The 27024-nt window shown below is 61.5% G+C and overlaps 1 protein-coding gene across 2 annotated transcripts; it reads right to left on the bottom strand.

Moving 5' to 3' along the window:
• Nucleotides 1-281: 281 nt before the first annotated feature.
• NXPH4 (neurexophilin 4) lies at nt 282-22591 on the bottom strand. Of its 2 annotated transcripts, XM_066567650.1 has the most exons (3): nt 22484-22591; nt 2194-2913; nt 282-2041 (listed from the first exon to the last, which is right to left on the bottom strand). In XM_066567650.1, the coding sequence occupies exons 1-3, from the start codon at nt 22532-22534 to the stop codon at nt 1766-1768; spliced, it is 1047 nt and encodes a 348-aa protein (XP_066423747.1). In that variant the 5' UTR covers nt 22535-22591; the 3' UTR covers nt 282-1765. The 2 variants fall into 2 exon arrangements, with proteins under 2 accessions (XP_066423747.1, XP_066423748.1); XM_066567651.1 differs by having other exon boundaries at nt 1924-2913.
• Between the last annotated feature and the right edge of the window lie 4433 nt (nt 22592-27024).

Below are 27024 nucleotides of genomic sequence, written 5' to 3'. Positions count from 1 at the left end.
AGGTCTGAATGGGTTGGGGAGGGGTCTTGATGGGTGGGGAGGGGTCTCGGTGAATGGGGAGGGGTCTCGATGGGGTGGGGAGGGGTCTCGGTGGGTGGGGAGGGGTCTCGGTGGGTGGGGAAGGGTCTCGATGGGTGGGGAGGGGTCTCGGTGGGTGGGGAGGGGTCTCGATGGGTGGGGAGGGGGGGGTCGGGACCCCCAGCACCAGTTGTACCCAATGGGGAGGGGCAGGGGTGGAGTTTTGGGGGGGTGGGGGGGGTCGCAAGGGGTTTTGGGGGGGTAGGGGGGGGTCTCAAGGGGTTTTGGGGGTTCGGGATTCCCAGTGCTGCAGTGATGGGGTGTCAGTGGAGGAGGGCCTGGGACCCCCAAAAACGGGTGTACCCCAATGATGGGGTCTCAATGGGGGACCCCAAAAACGGGTGTACCCCAATGATGACGTCTCAGGGGTTGGAGGTGACCCCCAAAAAACAAGGTGTACCCCAAAATGGGGGGGCTGCAGTGATGGGGTCTCAATGGAGGACCCTCAGGACAGGGGTACCCCAATGATGGGGTCTCAGGGGTGGAAGGGACCCCAAAAAACAAGGTGTACCCCAAAATGGGGGGCTGCAGTGATGGGGTCTCAATGGAGGACCCTCAGGACAGGGGTACCCCAATGATGGGGTCTCAGGGGTGGAAGGGACCCCAAAAAACAAGGTGTACCCCAAAATGGGGGGCTGCAGGAATGGGTCTCAGGAAGTGGAGGGGACCCCCAGAACTGCCTGTACCCCAATGATGGGGTCTCAATGGGGACCCCCAGAACAGGTGTACCCCAGTTATGGGTCTCAGGGGATGGAGGGACCCCCAGAACTGCCTGTACCCCAAAATGGGGGGCTGAGGGATGGGACCCCCAGAACTGCCTGTACCCCAAAATGGGGGGCTGAGGGATGGATGGGACCCCCGGAACTGCCTGTACCCCAAAATGGGGGGCTGAGGGACGGGTGGGACCCCCGGAACTGCCTGTACCCCAAAATGGGGGGCTGAGGGACGGGTGGGACCCCCGGAACTGCCTGTACCCCAAAATGGGGGGCTGAGGGATGGATGGGACCCCCAGAACTGCCTGTACCCCAAAATGGGGGGCTGAGGGACGGGTGGGACCCCCGGAACTGCCTGTACCCCGTGATGCTGCAGGGGTGGGATGTAATTTTGGGGTGGAACCCGCAACCCCCAGCCCCAACTGAACCCCAATGTTGGGACAGCATTGGGTGGGGTCCAGGACCCCCAGCACCGCCTGCCCCACAAGCCAGCATGGACTGATGAAGAGGAGGCTCCTGTGGGGGTGACAGGGACCCCCAAATGCCACCAGAACCCCCCTTATCCCCCTGTCCCGCTGCCATCAGCCAAAATGGGGATTTTCCTGCTGAAAATGGGGATTTTCCTGCTGAAAATTGGGATTTTCCTGCTGGAAGTTGTAGTTGGGACCTTCTGCACCATCGATGCTGAGGAAGGAGATGAAGATGCAGGAGACCTTGAAGGTCAGAGTGAGGAAGAGGAGGCTCCTGTGGGTGCCACCAAACCCCTCCTGTCCTGCTCCCATCAGCAAAAATAGGGATTTTCTTGCTGAAAATGGGGGTTTTCTTGCTGAAAATGGGGATTTTCCTGCTGGAAGTTGTAGTGGGGACCTTCTGCACCATCGATGCTGAGGGAGGAGATGAAGATGCCGATGACCTTGAAGGTCACAGTGATGAAGAGGAGGCTCCTGTGGGTGCCACCAAAACCCCTCCTGCCATCAGCCAAAATAGGGATTATCCTGCTGGAAGTTGTAGTCGGGACAGACCTTCTGCACCAGCTTGTAGTCGATGCTGAGGAAGGAGATGAAGATGCAGAAGACCTTGAAGGTCACAGTGATGAAGAGGAGGCTGCAGTGGCGGTGACAGGGACCCCCAAATGACACCAACACCCCTCCTGCCCCGCTGCCATCAGCCAAAATGGGGATTTTCTTGCTGAAAATTGGGATTTTCTTGCTGAAAATGGGGATTTTCCTGCTGGAAGTTGTAGTTGGGACCTGCACCATCGATGCTGAGGAAGGAGATGAAGATGCCGATGACCTTGAAGGTCACAGTGATGAAGAGGAGGCTCCTGTGGGTGCCACCAAAACCCCTCCTGCCATCAGCCAAAATAGGGATTATCCTGCTGGAAGTTGTAGTCGGGACAGACCTTCTGCACCAGCTTGTAGTCGATGCTGAGGAAGGAGATGAAGATGCAGATGACCTTGAAGGGCTTGGAGCAGAGCCAGGCCGCGTGGCTCTGCGTGTGCTCGGTGAAGCAAACCTTGGAGGGGTCGTAGAGGCACGGCTTGTTCTTCCTGGCCCTGTTGGTTTTCTCGTACTCCACGTGGCAATTGAGCGCCTTGGCCGGGCGCCCCTCGGGCAGGGTGCTCTGCTGGGCACGCGGAGCCGGGCCCGGCAGCGCTGGCACCACCACCTCGAAGCCCACGGCCTTGGAGGGCGGCACGATGCTGACGGAGACGTTGCCCAAGCTGGAGGAGTTGTGTCGGAAGTAGACGCTGAAGGTGCCGTTGATGTGGTCGACGATCTTGCCCGTCACCAGGAGGCTGAATTTGAGCGTTTTGATGTTGAAGTAGAAGTCGCCCCAGCCGAAAATCTTCTTGGCGCGGCTGGATTTGAGGCTGGGCTTGCGGTGCCCGCGGGGCTTCGGGGCTTCCAGGGACGTTTGGTTCTTCTGCCAGCGCCAGGGGCTGTGGGAGGCGCCCGCCGCGGTGCCCGTGCCCACCCTGGGCGGCTCTGCCGGGATCAGGTGCCCGGGGTTGAGCGCCGGGGGGTTCAGGGCGCCGTAGGGGACGTCCTTGAGGAGGCCCGAGGCGCCCATCTCCAGGTAGCCCAAGGCTTTGGGGATGTGGCCGCCGGCGCACACGGTCTGGGGGAGAGGGGAGAGCGTGTGAGCTGTGCTCGTGGCCTTCCTCATCCCTCTGTCTGCACCCTCCTCATCCTCTACAGCCTCATCCTCTACAGCCCCTTCCTCATCCTTCTGTCTGCACCTTCCTCATCCTCTACGTACTCCTCCCTCCTCATCCTCTACAGCCCCTTCCTCATCCTTCTGTCTGCACCCTCCTCATCCTCTCCCTACAGCCCCTTCCTCATCCTTCTGTCTGCACCTTCCTCATCCTCTACGTACTCCTCCCTCCTCATCCTCCCACCTGAACCCTCCTTGTCCTTCTGTCTGCACCCTCCTCATCCTCCTACCTACAGCCCTTTCCTCGTCACTCTGCCTGCACTCTCCTCATCCTCTCCTGCACCCTCCTCATCCTCCTGCCTACTTCTCCCTCCTCATCGTCTCACCTGAACCCTCCTCATCCCTCTGCCTGCTCCCTCCTCATCCTCTACGTACTCCTCCCTCCTCCTCCTCCCTTCTGCACCCTCCTCATCCTCTTTCCTGCATCCTCCTAATCCTCTTACCTACTCCTCCTTCCTCATCTTTCCACCTGAACCCTCCTCATCCTCTTACCTACAGCCCGCTCCTCATTCTCCCACCTGAACCGTCCTTTGCCCTCTGCCTGCACCCTCCTCATCCTCCTGCATGAACCCTGCTCATCCTCCTTCCTGCACCCCCCTCATTCCTCCACGTGCACCCTCCTCATCCTCTACCTACCCCTCCCTCCTCATCCTCCTGCATGCACCTGCTCATGCACCTGAACCCTCCTCATTCTCCTGCTCACCCCTCTGCCTGCACCCTCCTCATCCTCCTACCTACAGCCCCTTCCTCATCCTCTTTCCTGCATCCTCCTCATCCTCCTACCTACTCCTCCCTCCTCACCCCTCTGCCTGCACTCTCCTCACCCTCCCTCCCCTGCTCCTCTCTCCTCATCCTCTCACTTGCACCCTTCTCATCCTCTCCCACCTCCTCCCTCCTCATCCTCTTTCCTGCACCCTCCTCATCCTCTTCCTACTCTTCCCTCCTCATCCTCTTTTCTGCATCCTCCTCGTTCTCCTACCTACAGCCCCTTCCTCATCCTCCTTCCTGCACCCTCCTCATCCTCTTACCTACACCTCCCTCCTCATCCCTCTGCCTGCACCCTCCTCATCCTCTCCCACCTCGTCCCTCCTCATCCTCTTTCCCACACCCTCTTCATCCTCTCCCTGCTCCTCCCTCCTCCTCCTCCCTCCTGCACCAGCTGGGCTGAGCCCCCCCCATCCCCTCCCCGAGCTCCCCTCCCCAAGCAGATCCAGCTGCCAGCCCCAACCTGGGACCCCACCCTGTCCCTCACCCCCGCGCCCCCATCCTCATCCTCGCGGGGTGCCCGCCGTGCCCTCCTGCCCTGCCAGCTGCTGTGGCAGCCCCGGGCTCGTCAATCACTGTCACCCTGAGCTGCCCGGGGTCACCTGGAGCCCCGGAGGGGGAGTGGGGAGGGGGAGATGAGCAGAGGCAGCAGCTGGAGGGGCTGGGGGGGGGGGGGGAACGTGGGAAATCGAGGCAGGCTCAGGGAATGGCTCCTGACACGGCTGGGGGTGATGCTGGCATCGCTCACCCCACAGGATGGCTCTCAATAAAATTAAATTTTATAATATAAAATATTATATAAAATATTGTATAATATCAAATATTTGGTTTAATATCGGTTTTAAAGATAAGAAAAATAAATCGAATTAAAAGAATGTAACAAAAATATTAATTTTAGAAAAATAAAATATTAATTTATAAAATAAAATATTTTATTAACCCTAACCCGCACCCCCATCCCCGCACCCCCATCCCTTCACCCCCATCCCTGCACCCCCATTCCCGCACCCCCATCCTGCCCCCCCATCCTGCCCCCCCATTCCCGCACCCCCATCCCCTCCCCGCCATCCCTTCACCCCCATCCTGCCCCCCCATCCCCGCACCCCCATCCCTTCACCCCCATCCCTGCCCCCCCATCCTCTCACCCCCATCCCTTCACCCCCATCCCTGCACCCCCATTCCCGCACCCCCATCCTGCCCCCCCATCCCCTCACCCCCATTCCCGCCCCTCCATCCCCGCACCCCCATCCCCTCACCCCCATCCCCTCACCCCCATCCCCGCACCCCCATCCCCGCACCCCCGCTGCCCCCGGCTCTCTCCCAGCTCGCCGCTCATTTCTCCCTTATCTATTTTTCAACGCAGCTTCAAAGCCGGGCGCCCTCGCCAGCCGGAGAGGGAGGGCCAGGACCGGGACGGGGAAAGAACGAGGGCAGAGCGAGAGGGGGCACCCCCAAGCTGAGAGGGGTGGGCTCTGCACCCCATCTCTGCCCCCGGGACCCTCACACCCCACTGGGAGCCCCCCAAATCCTCCCACACACCCCCAGCGAGGGTCTGGGGGCTGCAGCCCACGGGGATCGGGCACGGCAGCTCATCCTGCCGAGCCCCCACCTCCGGGAAGGGTTTCTGGAGGTTTCTGAGCTGAATTTCCATCTCAGCCAGGGCTGGCAGCCAAGGCCGGTCCCCGGCAGTGCCGCAGGTGCCTCTGCCCTTCCTCCCCTGCCTCAGTTTCCCTTTTCAATCCCGTCCGTGCGGGGTGAGGGGAGGGGGGGGGGTGATGGGGTTGGGTTGGAAGAGGCTGAGATGGGAATGGATGGGAAGGGACAGGGAGGGACAGGGAGGGACAGGGAAGGGACAGGGATGGGAGAGAAAAGGGACAGGGAGGGGACAGGGATGGGACAGGGATGGGATAGGGAGGGACAGGGAAGGGAGAGAAAAGGGACAGGGATGGGACAGGGAGGGGACAGGGAGGGGACAGGGATGGGAGAGAAAAGGGACAGGGAGGGGACAGGGATGGGGACAGGGATGGGACAGGGAGGGGACAGGGATGGGACAGGGATGGGACAGGGATGGGAGAGAAAAGGGACAGGGAGGGGACAGGGAGGGGACAGGGATGGGATAGGGAGGGACAGGGATGGGAGAGAAAAGGGACAGGGATGGGACAGGGAGGGGACAGGGAAGGGACAGGGACGGGACAGGGAAGGGCAGGGATGGGAGAGAAAAGGGATAGGGAGGGACAGGGATGGGACAGGGAGGGACAGGGATGGGACAGGGATGGTCAGGCAGCGGCAGCACAGGGGCACAGACAGACAGACAGACGGACAGACAGACACTCGCTGTGCGACAGCGCCAGGGGCTGGGGGGGGTGGCACGGATAGACCAAACCCCCCCCATCCCTGCAGTAACAGCGGCGCCCCAACCCCTGCGGGCTCGGGGCCAGCTTGGCATCCCCCCAATCCCCCCAAGCCCTCCCCAGGAGCTGCTGGGGGATGGATGAAAGGGAATTGCAGAGCAGCGCTGCAGCCGGGAGCCATCGATTGCGGCACCGGCAGCGCGGGGCGACCCCCGCAGCCCCCGCCCAGCCCTGGGGGGCTGGGGGGGCCCGGAGCCTGCGGGGATGAGCACGAACGGGGAGGTTTCAGGGGAGCCAAGGTCACCCCCCTGTCGGCATTTAGGGCAGGTGCCCAACACCTCGCGTTAAATATTCATAATATTCGTGTTCGTGCTCCTGCTCGGTGCCTCCTGGCGGGGGGCAGACGTGCCCCCGAACCTCCTGGACACGCCTGGGGGGGATCTCAGTGTCCCTGAACCTCCTGGACACGCCTGGGGCGGAACTCAGTGTCCCTGAACCTCCTGGACACGCCTTGGGGGGGGTCTCAGTGCCCCTGAACCTCCTGGACACGCCTGGGGGGGAACTCAGTGCCCCTGAACCTCCTGGACACGCCTGGGGGGGTCTCAGTGTCCCTGAACCTCCTGGACACGCCTTGGGGGGATCTCAGTGCCCCTGAACCTCCTGGACACGCCTGTCCCCATCCCCTGTCCCCATCCCTGTCCCCATCCCTGTCCCCAGTGCCCCCGAACCTCCTGGACACGCCTTGCGGGGATCTCAGTGCCCCCAAACCCTCTGGACACATCCCCTTTCCCATCCTGTCCCCATTATTACCATCATCCTGTCCCCATCCCTGTCCCATCCCCTGTCCCCATCCCTGTCCCCATCCCTGTCCCCATTCCCTGTCCCCATCCCCATCCCCATCCCTGTCCCCATCCCTGTCCCCATCCCCTGTCCCCATCCCCATCCCCATTCCTGTCCCCATCCCTGTCCCATTCCCTGTCCCCACCCTGTCCCCATCCCTGTCCCCATCCCTGTCCCCATCCCCATCCCTGTCCCCATCCCTGTCCCCATTCCTGTCCCCATCCCTGTCCCCATCCCCTGTCCCCATCCCTGTCCCCATTCCTGTCCCCATCCCCTGTCCCCAGTGTCCCCGACCCTCCTGGACGCGCCTCGGGGGGGTCTCAGTGCCAGCCCCTCCCACTCTGTTCTCAGCATTGCCCAGTGAGGGGCTCTGCTGCCGCACGGGTCACCTGGGATGCTGCTATTCACTGTCACACGCACGGCTGCACCTGCACAGCCCCTCCTCATCCTCATCCTCATCCTCATCCTCATCCTCATCCTCACCCCCTGCTCATCCTCATCCTCATCCTCACCCTCATCCTCACCCTCATCCTCATCCTCATCCTCATCCTCACCCCCTGCTCATCCTCACCCCCTGCTCATCCTCATCCTCATCCTCATCCTCACCCTCATCCTCACCCTCTGCTCATCCTCATCCTCATCTCATCCTCATCCTCACCCTCTGCTCATCCTCATCCTCATCCTCATCCTCACCCTCATTCTCATCCTCACCCTCTGCTCATCCTCATCCTCATCCTCATCCTCACCCTCATCCTCATCCTCATCCTCACCCTCTGCTCATCCTCATCCTCACCCCCCTCCTCATCCTCATCTTCACCCCCCTCCTCATCCTCACCCCCCATCCACATCCTCACCCCTTGCTCATCCTCACCCCCTCCTCATCCTCATCCTCACCCCCTCCTCATCCTCATCCTCATCCTCATCCTCATCCTCATCCTCATCCTCATCCTCATCCTCATCCTCACCCCCTCCTCACCCCTCTCCTCATCCTCATCCTCATCCTCACCCTCATCCTCATCCTCATCGTCATCCTTGCCCCCTCCTCACCCCTCTCCTCATCCTCACCCCCTCTCATCCTCATCCTCACCCCCCAGCACCAATCCATGGCTCGGCTGCTCTCCAGCCCCGCGTGCCCGCAGGCCCCGTGCGGCAGCCCAGGGGATGCGGGCAGGGCCGGCGGCAGCTGCGGAGGGCCCGGGGAAGGCTCTCGGTGCCTTCGGCATCAATTTGGTCTGGCAGGCCCGGCGCTGACGGCCGCTCACATCCCATTTGCTGCCGGGGCCAAGCGCCGGCAGCCGCTCCCCCGAGAGCCTCGGTCACCTTGGTGGAGGGGAGGGGAGCAGCAAGGGGGGGACAGGGGGGCTCGGATGGGCTGCTGGGGGTTGGGATGAGCTGCAGCACCCCGAGACAGGGGCTGGGAGTGATGGCAGAACAGCCCCAGCAGCGCTGGGGGGAGCGGAGCCCCACAAGAGCCCCAGCAAAGGCCTCATTGCCACCGCCACCGCCTGTCCCTGCGCCAGCCTTGTCCCCATCTCTATTGCCAACCTGTTTCCATTCCTGCAGCCAGCCTGTGCCTGTCCCCATGGCCAGTCTGTCTCCATGCCCACCATCAGCCTGTTTCTGCTCCTAGCACCACCCTGTCCCCGTTATTACCACTACCTTGTCCCCATTAATGCCACCACCCTGTCCCCAATAATGCCATCAGTGTGTTCCTGTCCCTACCACCACCCTGTCCCCCTTAATACCACCACCCTGTCCCCAGTAATGTCACCATCCTGTCCCCATTAATGCCACCACTCTGTCCCCATTAATGCCACCAGCCTGTCCCTATCCCTACCACCATCCTGTCCCCATTAATGCCACCATACTGTCCCTGTCCCTACCACCACTCTGTCCCCATTAATGCCATCAGTGTGTTCCTGTCCCTACCACCATCCTGTCCCCCTTAATACCACCACCCTGTCCCCAGTAATGTCACCATCCTGTTCCCATTCATACCATCAGCCTGTCCCCATTAATGCCACCACACTCTCCCTGTCCCTACCACTACTCTGTCCCCATTAATGCCACCAGCCTGGCCCTGTCCCTACCACCACCCTGTCCCCATCAATGCCGTCAGCCTGTCCCCATTGTTGCCACCACCCTGTCCCCATCCCTACCATCATCCTGTCCCCATTATTACCACCACCCTGTCCCCATCCCGTTTCCCACCCTGTCCCCATTATTACCACCACCCTGTCCCCATCCCGTTTCCCACCCTGTCCCCATTATTGCCACCACCCTGTCCCCATCCCCTTTCCCACCCTGTCCCCATTATTGCCACCACCCTGTCCCTATCCCTACCATCATCCTGTCCCCATTAATCCCGTCACCCTGTCCCCATGAATCCCACCAGCCTGTCCCCATTCATACCACCAGCCTGTCCCTGTCCCTACTGCCCCCATCCTGTCCTACCCATTATTGCCACCAGCCTGTCCCTGTCCCTACCCTGTCCCCATCCCCACCACCACCCTGTCCCCACTAGTACCATCAGCCTGTCCCTGTCCCACCACCACCCTGCCCCCATTTTTGCCACCACCCTGTCCCCATTATTACCACCCTGTCCCCATTAATATCACCACCCTGTCCCAATTATTACCATTATCCTGTCCCCATCCCTGTCCCCATTAATACCATCACCCTGTCCCCATTATTACCCATCCTGTCCCCATCCCCTTTCCCATCCTGTCCCCACCCTGTCCCCATCCCTGTCCCCATCCCTGTCCCCACCCTGTCCCCACGCTGTCCCCATCCCCTTTCCCCATTCCCTGTCCCCATCCCCTTTCCCACTCTGTCCCCATCCTCTTTCTCATCCTGTCCCCATCCTGTCCCCACCCTGTCCCCACCCTGTCCCCATCCCCTTTCCCCATTCCCTGTCCCCATTCCCTGTCCCCATCCCTGTCCCCACCCTGTCCCCACCCTGTCCCCATCCCCTTTCCCCATTCCCTGTCCCCATCCCCTTTCCCACTCTGTCCCCATCCTCTTTCTCATCCTGTCCCCACCCTGTCCCCACCCTGTCCCCATCCCCTTTCCCCATTCCCTGTCCCCATTCCCTGTCATCCTCCCCCTCTCCCCTTCTCGTGGTTCTCCCTCTCTCCCCACGGCCGCGGGCTCATCCCATCCTCTCCCCTGTCACCCCGCCGCCTTCGTTAGCACCAGGAGATTAATTGGAGGTGCAGAGCGACAATTCCCGCGGGGCCGCTCCCCCCGGCAGCCTCGGCCCGGGGCGCCGTGGCATTTCCAAAGGTTAGCAGCAAACAAGGTGCCTCTGACAGCTCCCATTCATCTCCCGCTGCTGCTGCGGCTCCGCGGGGCTGCGGGAGCCGCCCGGCGAGCCCAGGCGTGGCCGGGAGGGTGAGGATGATGGGGGAGATGAAACAGGAAGGACTTAAATGTAGGATTGTCAGGCAAAAGGTTTGTGAGATTATGGAAATGATAAGAGAGATTGAAAGGAAAGCGAGTTTAGGTGAGGCAGGGTGGTCACGGACGGACGGACACGCAGATGGACAGGTGGAGTGTTGGGGGAGATGAAACAGGAAAAATTTATAAATAGGAAAGCCTGGCAAAAGATTTGGAGAATATGGAAATTATAAACGAGATTGAAATGAAAGTTTAGGTGAGCCAGGATGGACAGACACACAGACAGACAGACAGGTGAGGATGTTGGGGGAGATGAAACAGGAAAGCCTCATAAATATAATTGTCTGGCAAAACATTTTGAGGATATGGAAATGATAAACGAGATTGAAGTGAAAGCAAGTTTAGGTGAGCCAGGATGGATCATGGATGGACGGACACACAGACAGACACACAGACACACAGACAGAGAGGTGAAGATGTTGGGGGAGATGAAACAGGAAAGCCTCATAAATATAATTGTCTGGCAAAACATTTTGAGAATATGGAAATGATAAATGAGATTGAAGTGAAAGCAAGTTTAGGTGAGCCAGGATGGATCACGGATGGACGGACACACAGACAGACACACAGACAGACAGGGGAGATGAAACAGGAAAGCCTTGTAAATACGATTGTCTGGCAAAAGATTTTTGCGATTATGGAAATTATAAGTGAGATTGAAATGAAAGCAACCGGAGGGGGATCACAGACAGACAGACACACAGACAGACGGGTGAGGATGATGGGGGAGATAATGGACTATAGACTTATAATGGAAACTATATTGAGATTGAAAGGAAAGCAAGTTTAGGTGAGCCGGGGGGTCACAGACAGACAGACAGACAGGTGAAGTGTTGGGGGAGATGAAACAGGAAAGCCTTGTAAATATGATTGGCAAAAGATTGTGAGATTATGGAAATTTTAAGCGAGATTGAAGTGAAAGCAAGTTTAGGTGAGCCAGGACGGACAGACACACAGACAGACAGGTGGAGTGTTGGGGGAGATGAAACAGGAAAGCCTTATAAATATGATTGATTCTGAGAATATGGAAACTATAAGAGAGATTGAAATGAAAGCAAGCTTTGAGATCCCTCAGTTACTGAACAACTGGAAAGCAATGGTGTGGCTGGCTGAAGGTGATCCCCTTTTGATGGAACAACACCCTCTGCTTGCAGGCAGCTCCAAGGGGCAGAGCAGACCCTGCTGGCTTGGCAGAAGGGGCCCAAAGAGGAGTTTTTAGGGTTTAAAATGTAACCCAGTGTGGTGATGTAATGATTCTTACAGGCTGTGTGCAAATGCTGTAGGATTTGTATCTTGGACTAGATTGGTGACTGAGAATTAGAATATTCAGCACAGAAGAAGATTTATTGTGTTGTAACGGGAACCTCACGCTCTTACCTCTCTTACCCTTTTACTCTCTTACCTTTTTACTCCATTACTCTCTGACCCTCTCACCCTCTCTACCCCTCTCTCCTCTCATTCCTGCTCCAGCTGTGCCTGGCAGCTCCCAGCAGGGTCCCTGCACTCGGCCCTTTGCAATGAACCCCAAATTGCACACCCTGGCTTCAGAGATCTCTCGTGTGTACACACGCAGTGACACACATGTAGTGACACGCACATGGTGACACACACATGGTGACATGCACGGTGACACACACACAGTGACACACACAATGGTGACACACATGTAGTGACACGCACACGGTGACACGCACATGGTGACATGCACGGTGACACACACACAGTGACACGCACACATGGTGACACACACAGAGAAGGGACACCCCAATATTGGGATGGGAACCCCTAACATTGGCCAGGCATCCCAAACACCAGGATGGGCACCCCAAATACCAGAATAGGCAACCCCAGCGCAGAGAAGGGACACCCCAATATTGGCATGGGCACCCCAAACACCAAGATGGGCACCCCTGCACCAGGATGGGCACCCCAGAACCAGAATGGGCACCCCAAATCCAGAATAGGCAACTCCAGCACAGAGAAGGGGTGCCCCACTATTGGGATGGGCACCCTGAACACCAGGATGGGCACCCCAATATTGGGATGGGCACCCTGAACACCAGGATGGGCACCCCAATATTGGGATGGGCACCCCCAGCACCAGAACAGGTGAATCTGACTCCAGCACCTCCTCAGCCAGAGGAGTCTGGATGAGCTCACCAAAGCCAAATCCACCAAATTCACCAAATTCACCAAACCCACCAAATTCACCAAATCCAACCAAACCCAAACAAATCCACCAAATCAACCAAATCAACCAAATCAACCAAATCCAACCAAATCCAACCAAATCCAACCAAACCCAAACAAACCCACCAAATTCACCAAATCCAACCAAACCCACCAAATTCACCCAAATACAACCAAATTCACCAAATCCACCCAAATCCAACCAAATCCACCCAAATACAACCAAATCCACCCAAATACAACCAAATCCACCAAATCCAACCAAATACAATCAAATTCACCAAAGCCACCCAAATCCAACCAACTCCAACCAAACCCACCACATCAACCAAACCCACCAAATCCAACCAAATCAACCAAATCAACCAAATCCAACCAAATCAACCAAATCCACCCAAATCCACCCAAATCCACCAAATCCAACCAAACCCACCAAACCCACCAAACCCACCAAATCCAACCAAACCCACCAAATCCAACCAAATCAACCAAACCCACCAAACCCACCAACTCCAACCAAATCTACCAAATCCAACCAAACTCCAACCAAACCCACCCCGGGGTCCTTCCAGCCCCGTGCTGGGGTCCCACTCCCGGTGACAGCGTCGTGCCCAAGCCCCGGTGTCACCTGGAGCAGGACCAGGGCCCTCAGGGGGCCAGGGGGGATCAGCTTTGGATCAGCTGTGCCCTCACTCCCCAAACATTCACCTTGCTCCTCGCTGACAGGAAAAAAAAATAAATATGCAAATGTTGGAGCTTTATTAACGGGCTCGGCACGCGCTGGCTAATAAATATTTCATAGCCCGAGTAGGACTTTTTTTTTCTCTCCCTCCTCCTTCTTTTTTTTTGTTTCGGTTCCTTTTCCCTGTCACTCGTTTCCTGCCTTTTCTTTTCCTCAGCCGTTTGTTTTATTTATTTATTACTTTTAAGGGCTTCGTGGTGAGGTAGGAGCTGGGGAAAAAAAAAATAAAATAAATAAATGTACAAGCCGAGTTTCTCCCCCCACGGGTGAAAAAGGGAAAAGTGCTGTTAAGAGCAAAGGAAAAAAATATAATAGAAGGGAGGAGACGGCGGCAGGCAAAGGATTCGGGGCTTGTGTGACTCATTGGGCTGGAGGAGAAAAGGGAATGAATGGGAAAACAGGAGATAAACGGAGAGGGAGGGGGAGAGGGGGTGTGGGAGGGGGGCAGCAGCCGGCAGAGAGGGGACACGGGGGTGGCAGGGGACGGGGACATTGGTGGCTGTCACCCAGCAGCTCCCTGAGCTGAACAACAGGCCTGGAACAGCCCTGGTTGAATCTGGGGGGCGCCCAGCTCCTTGTGGGGGTCCCTGGTGGGGGGGGGGGGGGGGGGGTCCTCATGGTCACCCCCCTGAGGAGGACGTGGGGACAGGGGCAGCTCAAGGGGATGGCGTGGGGAGGAGGAAATGCAGCCAGCAGGGATGGGTCCCACGTCATTCCCACATCCCCAGCACCAGGGATGGGCCCCAGGATGCTCCTGCCTCAGTTTCCCCCAAGCAGAACAAGATCCCTCTACGTCTCTCCCATGATGACAACAGAGAGGCAGCAGCTTCACCTGAATCCCCCCAAAATATGGGGGACACAGGGAGCTCATGGTGTGGGGACAAACAGCCAGCAGGGATGGGTTCCACGTCATTCCCACATCCCCAGCACCAGGGATGGCCCCCAGGATGCTCCTGCCTCAGTTTCCCCCCAGCAGAACAAGATCCCTCTACGTCTCTTCCATGGTGACAGCAGAGAGGGAGCAGCTTCACCTGAATCCCCCAAAATTGGGGGGACAGGGGGAGCTCATGGGGATGGCGTGTGGGGACAAGGGAGTACAGCCAGGTCCCACATCCCTCCCACATCTCCAGCATCAGGGATGGCCCCACAGGATGCTCCTGCCTCAGTTTCCCCCAAACAGAACAAGATTTCTCTACCCCTCTTCCATGGTGACAGCAGAGAGGGAGCAGCTTCACCCGAATCCCCCAAAATATGGGGGACACAGGGAGCTCATGGTGTGGGGACAAACAGCCAGCAGGGATGGGTTCCACGTCATTCCCACATCCCCAGCACCAGGGATGGGCCTCAGGATGCTCCTGCCTCAGTTCCCCCCCAGCAGAACCAGATCCCTCTACCCCTCTCCCAGCTCTTCAGCAGAAACGCAGCAGCTTCACCCGAATCCCCCCCAAAATCGGGGCACCCCAAACCCTCAGTAACTCATCCCCCACCTCCTGCCCCCCCCCCCAGGCACCCCTCAGCCCTTCCCTCAGCGTTTCACTTTATTATTGCAATAAATGTAGCCATAAAAGTGGCAGGTATTGGCGCTCGCAGAGATCGCTGCTCCCGAGCTATGGAAATGTAATTTCCAGTGTGCCCGGGAAATTTTATAAGATCGTATCAGGAGGGATCATAAATCCCAATCCCAGCCCCCCCACAACCTCCCTGGATGAGGCAGGGCCACTGAGAAGGTCACCAGAGGGGGGGGAAAATGCCAGGTTGTCCCCTGGGTGTCACCTGCAGACCCTCCTGACATCCCCAGTGCCAGCTGGGATCTGTGCCCCCACAGGAATCGGGGGGCACCAGCAAAGTCCCCAAAGTAAATTTTGATTAAAACCCTCCAAGAGACCCCTCAGGAGTGCTGGGGGGGTCATAAGGACCATGACCCACCTCGGCCAGGGGCTGGGTGCCACCAGGACCCCCCTGGTGCCCTCCTGGTGCCCCCCAGGTTTGGATTTTCAGCCCCGTTTTCACCCCACGGTGGATTTTGGTTAAAACCCTCCAAGAGAAGCCCTCAGGAGCATTGAGGGGTCACAAGGAGTGACCAGGGGCTGGCGGCCACCAGGAGCAGGGCACAGAGTGTCCCTGCACCCCCTGGCACCCCTCTGGTGCCCCCCAGGGTTGGACTCAGCCCCGTTTTCACCCCATGGTGGATTTGGATTAAAACCCTCCAAGAGATCCCTCAGGAGTGCTGGGGACCCTCTGGGGTCACAAGGACCATGACCCACCCCAGCCAGGTGCTGGAGGCACCAGGACCAACTGAGACCCCCCCTGAGACCTCCCTGGCACCCCCTGGGACCCTCCTGGTGCCCCCCAGGTTTGGATTCAGCCCCGTTTTCACCCCACATCAAACTTTGACTAAAACCCTCCAAGAGACCCTTCAAGAAACCCCACCAGGAGCACTGGGGACCCTTTGGGGTCACAAGGAGCGTGACCCACCTCAGCCAGGTGCTGGCTGCCACCAGGACCCCCCCCAAGACCCCCCTGGCACCCCCCTGGCACCCTCCTGGTGCCCCCCAGAGCTGAATTCAGCCCCATTTTCACCCCACAGCAAACTTTGATTAAAACCCTCCAAGAGACCCCTCAGGAGCACTGGGGACGCTCTGGGGTCACAAGGACCATGACCCACCTCAGCCAGGTGCTGGGTGCCACCAGGACCCACCTGGGACCCCCCTGGCACCCCCCTGGTGCCCCCCAGGTTTGGATTCAGCCCCATTTTCACCCCACAGTGGATTTGGATTAAAACCCTCCAAGAGACCCCACCAGGAGCACTGGGGACCCTCTGGGGTCACAAGGAGCGTGACCCACCCCAGCCACGTGGAGCAGGGCACAGAGTGTCCCTGATCCCCCCTGGCACCCTCCTGGCATCCCCCTGGCACCCTCCTGGTGCCCCCCAGGGTTGGATTTTCAGCCCCTTTTTCACCCCACAGTGGATTTGGATTAAAACCCTCCAAGAAACCCCACCAGGAGCACTGGGGACCCTCTGGGATCACAAGGAGCGTGACCCACCCCAGCCACGTGGAGCAGGGCACAGAGTGTCCCTGATCCCCCCTGGCACCCCCCTGGCACCCTCCTGGTGCCCCCCAGAGCTGAATTCACCCCCATTTTCACCCCACATCAAACTTTGATTAAAACCCTCCAAGAAACCCCACCAGGAGCACTGGGGACCCTCTGGGGTCACAAGGACCCTGACCCCAATCAGGGGCCGGCGGCCACCAGGAGCAGGGCACAGAGTGTCCCTGCACCCCCTGGCACCCCCTGGCACCCCCTGGCACCCCCAGGGTTGGACTCAGCCCCGTTTTCCTCGCACAGGTGCCAGGTGAGGTTTGGCTGCAGCTCCTCTGCCCCGAGGGGACAATGGGGACAACGAGAGGGGCACCCCCGGTGTGACACCAACTCTGGGTGGCACAGGGGATCTGGGGATTGATTTGGGATTATTTGGGATTGATTTGGGACTGATTTGGGACTGATTTGGGACTGATTTGGGATTGATTTGGGATGATTTAGAATTGATTTGGGATTGATTTGGGACTGATTTGGGGTTGATTTGGGATTGATCTGGGATTTTTTTGGGATTGATTTGGGATGATTTAGAATTGATTTGGGATTGATTTGGGATTGATTTGGGGTTGATTTGGGATTGATCTGGGATTTTTTTGGGATTGATTTGGGATGATTTAGAATTGATTTGGGATTGATTTGGGGTTGGTTTGGGGTTGATTTGGGTTTGATTTGGAATTGATTTGGGATTGATTTGGGACTAATTCGGGATTCATTCAGGATTGATTCAGGACTGATTTGGCACTGATTTGGGGTTGATTTGGAATTGATTTGGAATTGATTTGGAATTGATTTGGGATTATTTGGGTTTGATTTGGAATTGATTTGGGATTTATTTGGGTTTGATTATGGATTCATTCAGGATTCTTTCAGGACTGATTTGGGATTGATTTGGGTTTGATTTGGAATTGATTTGTGATTGATTTGGGATTTATTCGGGATTGATTCGGGATTGATTTGGGACTAATTTGGGATTGGTTTAGGATTGATTTGGGATGGATTCCCTGCTCTGTTCCTCCACAATGACTTTCCTTTTGCAACAGGGAAAAAAAAAAAAAGCGGGGAGGGGAGGGAGGGGGGCCCAGGGATGTGATTATTCCTTCAGCAGCAATCCAAGCGGCGGCAGAGGAAGCTTCATCTTTCCTGGGCCATTTACCTCCAAAGCTGAGCCAGGCACCGCGGCGAGGCTGGAGCTGGGCCAGGCTGGGGGCTGGGGGGGGCTCAGCTCGGTGTCACCCCCACATTTGGGTCACCGGCTGCGGGGGCTCCTTGAGAGGATGCAGAAAGGGCGGGCAAAGTCATTAATGAGGGAGTGTTAATTGGCAAGGGTGTGATGATTGGCGGTGGGGGCTCAGCTGTGCTGTCCCCCCCCCCCCACCTCCTCCCCATCCTGGCCACCTCTGCCAATCCCCAGAGGAAAAATGGCAATTAAAAATAGGGAAAAGCAATAAAAGCGGACCAGATCGGCACCGGGGAGAGCAGGGGTGGGTGGGTCTGGCTGGGGGGCACCCAGGGGTGCCCCCCCTTCCCCAGCCGCTGCTCCCCCCCCTCGCCGAGGCTGCGCCAGCCACGCTCCAGGCTCCAGCCTTATTGAATCTCCCAGCTTGGGGTGCAAAGGGCACCAGAGGGAAGAGTTATTAAAAAAAGGGAAATGAGTCGCTTGGAAACCTTCTTTCGGAATAACACTGTGTGTTTGTTTGGCGATAGATTAGCTCAGCCATGCTGAGCACACACGGCACCCGCCGCAACGGCGGCCCCGGCTCGGGGAGCTGCAGGAACGGCACCGGGGGGTGCACGGGGCCCATCCCGGTACCGGGGGGTGCACGGGGCCCATCCCGGTACCAGGGGGTGCATGGGGCCCATCCCGACCCTGGGGGTTGCACAGAGCCCATCCCGGTACTGGGGGGTGCATGGGGCCCATCATGGCACCGGGGGATGCACGGGGCCCATCCCGGCACCGGGGGCACCGGGGGATTCACAGAGCCCATCCTGGTCCCGGGGGTGCGCGGAGCCCATCCCGGTACTGGGGGAGGCACCGAGCCCATCCCGGCCTGGTGGGCACAGGAACGGCCCCGGGGGATGCACGGAACCCATCCTGGCCCCAGGGGTTGCCTGGGGCCCATCCCGGCCTTATGGGGATGCACGGGGCCCATCCCGGTACCAAGGGGTGCACGGGGCCCATCCCAGCCTTGTGGGCACCGGGGGGATTCACAGAGCCCATCCCGGCCTTATGGGCATGCACGGGGCCCATCCCAGCCCCAGGGGTTGCCCGGGGCCCATCCCGGTACCGGGACATGCCCGGAGCCCATCCCGGCCCCGGGGCATTCACAGAGCCCATCCCGGTACCGGGACATGCCCGGAGCCCATCCCGGCCCCGGGGCATTCACAGAGCCCATCCCGGTACCGGGACACGCCCGGAGCCCATCCCGGTACCGGGGGCACCGGGGGTTCAGCCAGCACCCAGAGCTCAGCACCCCCAGGCACCCCCGACCCCACACAAACCCCACATCCTCCCTCCCCTGGCCCCAAACGTGCTGCACACCTCCGAGCCCGAATTTCGGGTGAATTCTCCCCAAAACCGGGAGCTGGGGAGGCGGAATTGGGGTGTCCTTGTGCGGAACGGGCTGGCAGCAGCTGCCGAGAGAGAAACCATCTGTCGGCAGCCCAGGAGGCACCTCCGGGGTGACAGCAAGGGACAAAGTGGATGAGTTTGGCGTCGCAGGCCACCCACACGGCAGAGCGAGGCAGGATTGGCCTGCAAAGGGTTAATCCGGGAAGGGAAAAGCTGCCAGCAACGCTCAGGTGCTTCTCAGCCAGCCGGATCTGCCTGCAAAGGGTTAATTTGGGAAGGAAAAAGCTGCCAGCAACGCTCAGGTGTCACAGAGGGAAACTGAGGCACGGGGTGTGGCCAGGCCCATCCCGGCATGGAGCGGGGTGAGGAAGGACAGACGGACATCGCCGTGTCCGTCCTGCCGAGGCGCTCAGCCATCCCGCCGCGCCTCAATCCCGCCCGTTTTGCCCGATCCTGCCCGATCTTGCCCAATTCCTCCTCCGCCGAGTCCTGCCCAGGCCCGGGTGGGGTCACCCCATGCCAGGGGCACCCAGGGTGGCACCGGGGGCTGCTCAGAGAACGAGCCCGAGGCACAGCCCGGGGGCCTGGGGGGCCTGGGGGGGTCCTGGGGGGGATGAACCCCTCGGCTGCACCCCGAGGGAGCCCAAAATTTAATTTTGTATGAATAGAAAAGAATGGAATGGATGGAAATAAGGCTGGGGAGGGAGGGGGCGATCAGAGGGGGGGTCGTGCCTCTGCCAGCAAGGGTGGGGGGCCTGGGGGGGACCTCCAGAGTGGGAGCAGTGGGCTGGGGGGGTTCGTCCGTCCGGTTTTGGGTCGAGCCCAAAATGCCAATGGCACCCAGGTGGCACCGCCAGCAGAGCCAGGGCACGGGGGTGACATCCCGGGGGTCCCCACACCACGGGGGTCCCACACTCGGGGGTCCCCACACCCTGGGGTCTCCACAGGCTGGGAGTCCCAAACCTCGGGGGTCTCACACCTCGGGGGTCCCCACACTTCAGGGGTCTCACCTCGGGGGTCTCACACCTTGGGGGTCTCACACACCTGGGGGGTCTCCCCCACACCCTGAGGGTCTCCACATGCTGGGGGTCCCACAACTCGGGGGTCCCCACACCGGGGGTCTCTGCACGGGGGTCCCCACATCCTGGGGTTCCACACCTCGGGGGTCCCACACTTTTGGGGTCCCACACCTTGGGGGTCTCATACCCTGGGGGTCCCACACTCTGAGGGTCTCACACACCCTGGGGGTCTCCCCCACACCCTGAGGGTCTCCACATGCTGGGGATTCCCACATCCTGGGGTCCCACACCTTTGGGGTCCCACACCTCGGGGGTCTCCACACCCTGGGGGTCCCACATCTCGAGGGTCCCACACCTCGGGGTTCCCCACACCCTGGGGTCCCCCCACCCACCCAGTTCCCTCCTGACCCCCAAAAGACCCCGGCAAAGTTTCTCCCCAAGAGTCCCGAAGAGCCCGGGGCACGAATGGCTCCGGTGCCCCTCCCTGGCACTCGGTGGGCACCGGGCTGGGCAGACCCCGGCCCCCGCACCCCAAACGGGTCAGGGGGTCCTGGACCCTCACCCCAAACGGGTCAGGGGGTCCTGGACCCTCACCCCAAACGAATCAAAGCATCTTCCTGGAGCTTCCTGCGCCCCTCACGCCCACCCCATGCCCCGAGCCACATCCGTGCCCCCCTCCCCAAATTGGAGCCCCCCCCCCCCCCCTCAGCACCGCTGCTCGTGTGGGTGGGGCAGGGGCCGGGGGGGGGGGGGCCAGGGCAGCGCCCCGCTCCGGATTTGATCAAAACAAACCCATTTATCTTGAAGCAGCTCCAGCACCGACAGATGCTCCGCAATGGATGGACACGGGGAAAGGAGGAGGGTGAGGGGGGGGGGGTCACGCCGAGCCGCCCCCGCACTCGGGCACACGTCCCGCCCCCCCCCCCTCCAGGGACAGACGGACGGACAGACAGACAGACGGACAAGTTACAGGAGGCTTTGCCTTGGGGGGGTCGCGTGGTGCAGAGAGGAGGAGGAGGGTGAGGGAGGGGAGAGAGGAGGGCGGGGGGGGGTCGGTCCCTGATGTGCATCCAATTCCCGAGAGGGAATTGACTCGTTTGATTTTATTCATGAAACACAGAAAGTAAAAAAAAAAAAAATGGAGCGTCGGGAAATCTGATCTGCTCTGCCGGGGGATGAGCGCGACCCCCTCCCACCCGACACCCCCTCCCCTCCACTCCTGACCATCACAGCCCCCCCCCCCCATTCCAGGATGTGGGGGGGACACGATTGGGGACGGGGGGACATCGCTGGGGGGGGGGGAGTCGGGGTCTCTGCGGCTGCAGCCGCTCCTCAGCTCCCACCGAGCAGCAAAAGGGGGGGGGGTCCCCCAAACCCCCCCCCCCACCCCACAGACCCCCGTGAGTTCTCCCCATGGTTGGGGGGCTCTGGGTGAGGTGGGAGAAGCCCCCCCCAACCCCCCCCAAATCCGTGCAGGAGTCGGGACGGGGATGAGGCGTCACCTCCGCAGGTGATTTTGGGGTTCGCACACAGAACAGCTGGGGACCCCCCCGCCCCAAATCCTGCATGGGGTCCCCAGCACGGTGGGGGGGTCCCCCTGCTGCTCCCCCCCCCCCATTCCCAGGTCTGCTGCAGGTGCGGGGTGCGGGACAAGGGGTCCCCAGAGCCCCCCTCGGGCAGGGGGGGCAGCGGCTCCGACCCCCCCCGGCCCCCCCCAAATCCGTGGCCGCCCCAGACTCCGTCTCGCTGCCCCCCCCCCCCGCACCTGCCAGACGGCGCCTCCCGCGCTCTGCAATGGGGGGGGGGCAGGAAAACAAAACTGGGGGGCTTCACCCCCATGGGACCCCCCCCCGACACCACAACTCCGGGACAGCCCCGCGTCCCCCTCCAGCTTGGGGTGAGGGGAGGGGGGTGCAGGACCCCCCCATAAAACTCTCACATTCACCCCCCCCCAGTGTCTGCTGGACCCCCCCCCCAAATCTCCGCTCATTCCGTGACTGCCACAGCCCCCCCTCAATGCACGACGCCCCCCCAAAAACCTGCACGAACCTCCCCCTCCTCGCCAGGACCCCCGGATTTCTCCTGCACCCCCCAAGTCACGCTTGACCCCCCCCCCCCCAAACCTCCGTTCTTTCCGTGACTGCCACGACCCCCCCAAAACCGGACCCCTAAATCTGCACGACCCCCCCAAAAATCTCCACGCCCCCCCCCCTCGCCAGGACCCTCTGGATTTCTCCTACACCCCCCAATAACTGCACGACCCCCCCAATGCATGACCCCCCCCAAAAAATCTCCACGACCCCTCCTCGCCAGGACCCCCCGGATTTCTCCTGCACCCCCCAATAATGCACGACCCCCCCTCAATTTCCGCCCCTGCCCGGTAACCGCGCACCCCCAATGGTCCCGGTGGTCCCGGTGGTCCCGGAGCCCCCCCCGGTACCTGCAGCAGCAGCAGCCCGGGCCCGAGCAGGGGCAGGCGGCGGCGGAGCATCGCGGGGCTCCGGGAGAACCGGCGGCCCCGGTGATGATGAGGATGATGATGATGATGATGATGAGGGGCGGCGGGAAGAAAGTTGGAGACTTGCGGGGCCGGGCGGTGCCTCGGCGGCGCCGCCAATCCCGACCGGCGGCGGGGACCGGGGGTGGGGGGAACCGGGGGGAGGCGGCTCCGGGACCCCGCACCGGCCCCGCGAGCAGCGGAGGCTCCGCCACGGAGCGGGGACGGGGGCGAGGGGCGAAGGGCGAGGGGCGAGGCCGAGGTGCCCGCGACCCCCCCCCCCCCGGCCGGCAGCTTGGGGGACCCCCCCCCTTCTTTTCCATCACCTCGGGGTACCCCTGGTGCTGCCCCCTTTTCTCCACCACCTCGAGGGGTGCTCCTGGTGCTCCCCCCCCTCTTCTTCATCACCTCTTCATCATCCCGGGGTGTCGCCGGTCCTGTCCCCATCCTCTTCTTCATCACCTCGGGGTGCCCCCAGCTGTGCCCCCCCTCTTCTCCACCACCTCGGGGTGTTCCTGGTGCTCCCCCTTTTCTCCACCACCTCGGGGTGCCCCTGGTGCTGCCCCCCGCCTCCTTCAGCATCCCGGGGTGCCCCTGGTGCTGCCCCCATCCTCTTCTTCACCACCTCGGGGTGCCCCGGGTGCCCCCCCTTTTCTTCATCACCTCGGGGTGCTCCTGGTGCTGCCCCTCTTCTTCATCACCTTGGGGTGCTCTCCCCCCTCTTCTCCATCACCTCGGGGTGCCCCTGGTGCCCCCCCCGCTTCCTTCATCACCTCGGGGGGTGCTCCTGGTGCCCCCCCTTTTCTCCACCACCTCGGGGTGCCCCCGGTCCCCCCCTCGCCTCCTTCAGCATCCCGGGTGCCCCTGATGCTCCCCCCTCTTCTCCATCACCGTGAGGTGCCCCTGGTTCCTCCCCCCAACTCTCCTCCATCACCTCGAGGTACCCCCGATCCAGGGCCCCCCTTTCTCGGAGCCACCCCAGGACACCCCGCTCCTGCCCCCGATCCAGGACACCCCGAGGTGCCCCCCCTCCCCATCCGGGACCCCCCCGTTGCTGCGACCCCCGCCCCATTTCCGGAGACCCCACCGGAGGCACGGGCGGCGCTGCCCCTCCTGCTTGAACCCCCCCAAAACTCCCTCAGGAAGGGGTGGGGGCACCCTGGGGACCCCCCCCCCCTTATCCTGCCCCCCCCACCCGCGTCACCTGCACGGACACGTGTGTGCAAATGGACACGTGTGTGCAAACGGACACGTGTGTGCACATGGACACGTGTGTGCAAATGGACACGCGTGTGCTCATGCCCCGGCCCCCAGCCCCTCTCCCAGGGGTCCTCGAGGGGTTGTGCCCCCCCCAGGCCGTTAATTGATCGTTAATTGCTGTTATCGCTGTGATTAGCGCGGGGAGCTGAGGGGATCGGCGGCGCTGGGGACGTTCGGGGGGGGTTTGGGGACACTCGGGGGGGGTTTAGGGGGGGGATTTGGGGGCACTCGGGGGTGGTGGGGGGCACGCAGGGGCGGGGGGGGCGCTGCGGAACCGCGTGGACGCGCGGAGACGGAATTAGAACAGGAGAAACGGGGAAAAGGGAAAGGAGAGGGTGAGGAGTGAGGGAGAGAGAGAGGAGAGCGCAGAGCCACGAGGAGCGGGGGGTCCGGAGCTGCTGCTGCCATCACGGGGGTCCCAACCAGCCCCGGACCGCCCTCATGGGGGTCCTGGGTATGTGGGGGGGTCAGAGGAGCGACCCCCGCTTGAGGGGGACCCCCCGATCCCATCCCTGCGGCTGCTGCTGCCCCGCTGGGTGTGAGACCCCAGAGCCCCCGATTCTCCCTGAACCCCCCGATCCTTCCTGAGCCCCCCGATCCCCCCAGAGCCCCCCGATCCTCCCTGAACCCCCCGAACCTCCCTGAGCCCCCCGATCCTTCCTGAGCCCCCCGATCCCCCCAGAGCCCCCCGATCCTTCCTGAGCCGCCCGATCCTTCCTGAGCCCCCCGATCCCCCCAGAGCCCCCCGATCTTCCCTGAGCCCCCCGAACCTTCCTGAGCCCCCCGATCCTTCCTGAGCCCCCCGATCCTCCCTGAGCCCCCCGAACCTCCCTGAGCCCCCCGATCCTTCCTGAGCCCCCCGATCCCCCCAGAGCCCCCCGATCTTCCCTGAGCCCCCCGATCCCCCCAGAGCCCCCCGATCTTCCCTGAGCCCCCCGATCCCCCCAGAGCCCCCCGATCCTCCCTGAACCCCCCGAACCTCCCTGAGCCCCCCGAACCTTCCTGAGCCCCCCGATCCTTCCTGAGCCCCCCGATCCCCCCAGAGCCCCCCGATCCTCCCTGAGCCCCCCGATCCTTCCTGAGCCCCCCGATCCTCCCGGAGCCCCCCAATCCTCCCTGAGCCCCCCGAACCTCCCTGAGCCCCCCCGATCCTCCCTGAGCCCCCCGATCCTTCCTGAGCCCCCCGATCCTCCCGGAGCCCCCCAATCCTCCCTGAGCCCCCCGAACCTTCCTGAGCCCCCCGATCCTTCCTGAGCCCCCCGAACCTCCCTGAGCCCCCCGATCCCCCCGGAGCCCCCAATTCCCGCATTTCGGGGGTCTCCGCACCCCCTCCCCACCCCTCCCACCCTCTCCAATCCCACCGGGGTCCCCCAGCGCTGCCCCCTCCGTGCCCAGGGTTGGGGTGACCAAAGCCTGGAGGGGCTCCGGGGGCACCCAGACCCCTCGGGACCCCCCCCAAAATCGCCAGGAAAACTCCTCAAGGGGGAGTCCTGAGCATGTGGGGGTCAGAGCGTGACCCCCCCGCTCCTCCCTGACCCCCCCAATTCCCGCATTTCAGGGGTCTCCGCACCCCCTCCCACCCTCTCCAATCCCACCGGGGTCTCCCCCAGCGCTGCTCCCCCCGTGGCTTGGGGTGACCAAAGCTCCGGGGACCCCCCCCCAAATCACCAGGAAAACTCCCCCGGGGGGGTCCCCGATGGTCTCACACACCCCGGGGTCCGCGAGGCTCTTCCAGAGCCCCCTCCCCACTTTAAGCAGCCCACGGGAGGGGCAGAAGCAGGCGAGGGGGATGAATGGGGGAAGAGGGTGAAAAATAGAAAATATTGAAGGGAAAAGATAAAAAGGATTTGGTGAAGGGTGGGGGGGGGGGGTGGTGGTGGGGAGGGGGGAGAGGGGAAAAGGGAGGAAAAACCTCGGGAGGAGATTTAAGGACCGATAAGTGAACAAAGAGCCGGGATTGAAATAGATCTGAGGCCGCCGGCACCCGGCGCGGGGCTGGGGGGGCTCAAAGGCAGCGGCTGCGGGGGGCCGGGGGGTGATGATGATGATGGTGATGATGAGGATGAAGATGATGATGAGGATGATGGGGAGGGGGCTCAGGGAGACCCCCGGGGGGGGCACCAGGAGCTGCCATGGCCCTGGGGGTCCCTCGCAGCCGCCTGGCTCGTGTTGAGGATGATGATGGGAGCGATGCCCTGAGCCCCCCAACCCCGCAGGGCGAGCCCCCCACGGGTGACCACGAGGCGCAGACGGGAGCCCACGGGTGCCTGGGGTAAGGGGGGGTCCCAAGTGAGCCCCCCCCACACCCACCGACCCACCTGGTGCTGTTCTGGTCGCCCCTGTGGTTGTGGGGGGGTGGGAGAGTGAGAGGGGACACCCCCAGGCACGGGGGGGGCACAGGGGAGGGGAAAATGGGGAGATGGGGGACATGGGGGACACTGGGGGACATGGGGGACACTGGGGGTACTCAGGGGACACGGGGACACAGAGGGGATATGGGAGATGCTCAGGAGACATGGGGGACACTCAGGGGATATGGGGAACACATGGGGGGACATGGAGGAGACAGAGGGGGGACATGGGGGACACTGGGGGGACATGGGGGGCACTCAGGGGACATGAGGGACACAGTGGGGGACATGGGGGACACTCAGGGTGGGCTTACGGGGGGAATCCATGGGGGCGGACAGGTGGGACACGGAGGGGGTGACACGGAGGGGGTGACACGGGGGGGGACATGGAAGGGAACACATGGGGGGGACACAGAGGGGGTGACACTGTGGGGGACACATGGGGGGACACGGGGGGGGTCACACTGGGGGGGACACGGGGACGCGCGCGCTGCCCCCCCTGCCCCGTTCTCGATGGCGGTGTCGCCACCTGGTGGCGGCTCCCGGGACTGCGCGCGCCGCCGGCGCCGCCGGTTCCCCCATTCCCCGTTCCCCGTTCCCCATTCCCCGTTCCCGGTTCCCCAATCCCCGTTCCCCTCTCCCCATTCCCCATTCCCCTTTCCCCCTTTTCCCATTCCCCATTCCCCTTTCCCATCTTCCCCTTTCCCCACTCCCTGTTCCCCATTCCCAGTTCCCCATTCCCCTTTCCCCATTCCCATTCCCAGTTCCCCATTCCCCGTTCCCCATCCCCATTCCCATTCCCCATTCCCAAAAATGCCCCCCCCACCCTCCCGCCCCCCTCTCCCGCCCCCCTCTCCAACCATCAGCCCGCGC

This window comes from Molothrus aeneus, chromosome 30 (genome assembly GCF_037042795.1).
Source record: "Molothrus aeneus isolate 106 chromosome 30, BPBGC_Maene_1.0, whole genome shotgun sequence".
NCBI classification, from domain to species: domain Eukaryota; kingdom Metazoa; phylum Chordata; class Aves; order Passeriformes; family Icteridae; genus Molothrus; species Molothrus aeneus.
This window is presented reverse-complemented; position numbering and strand designations above follow the sequence as displayed.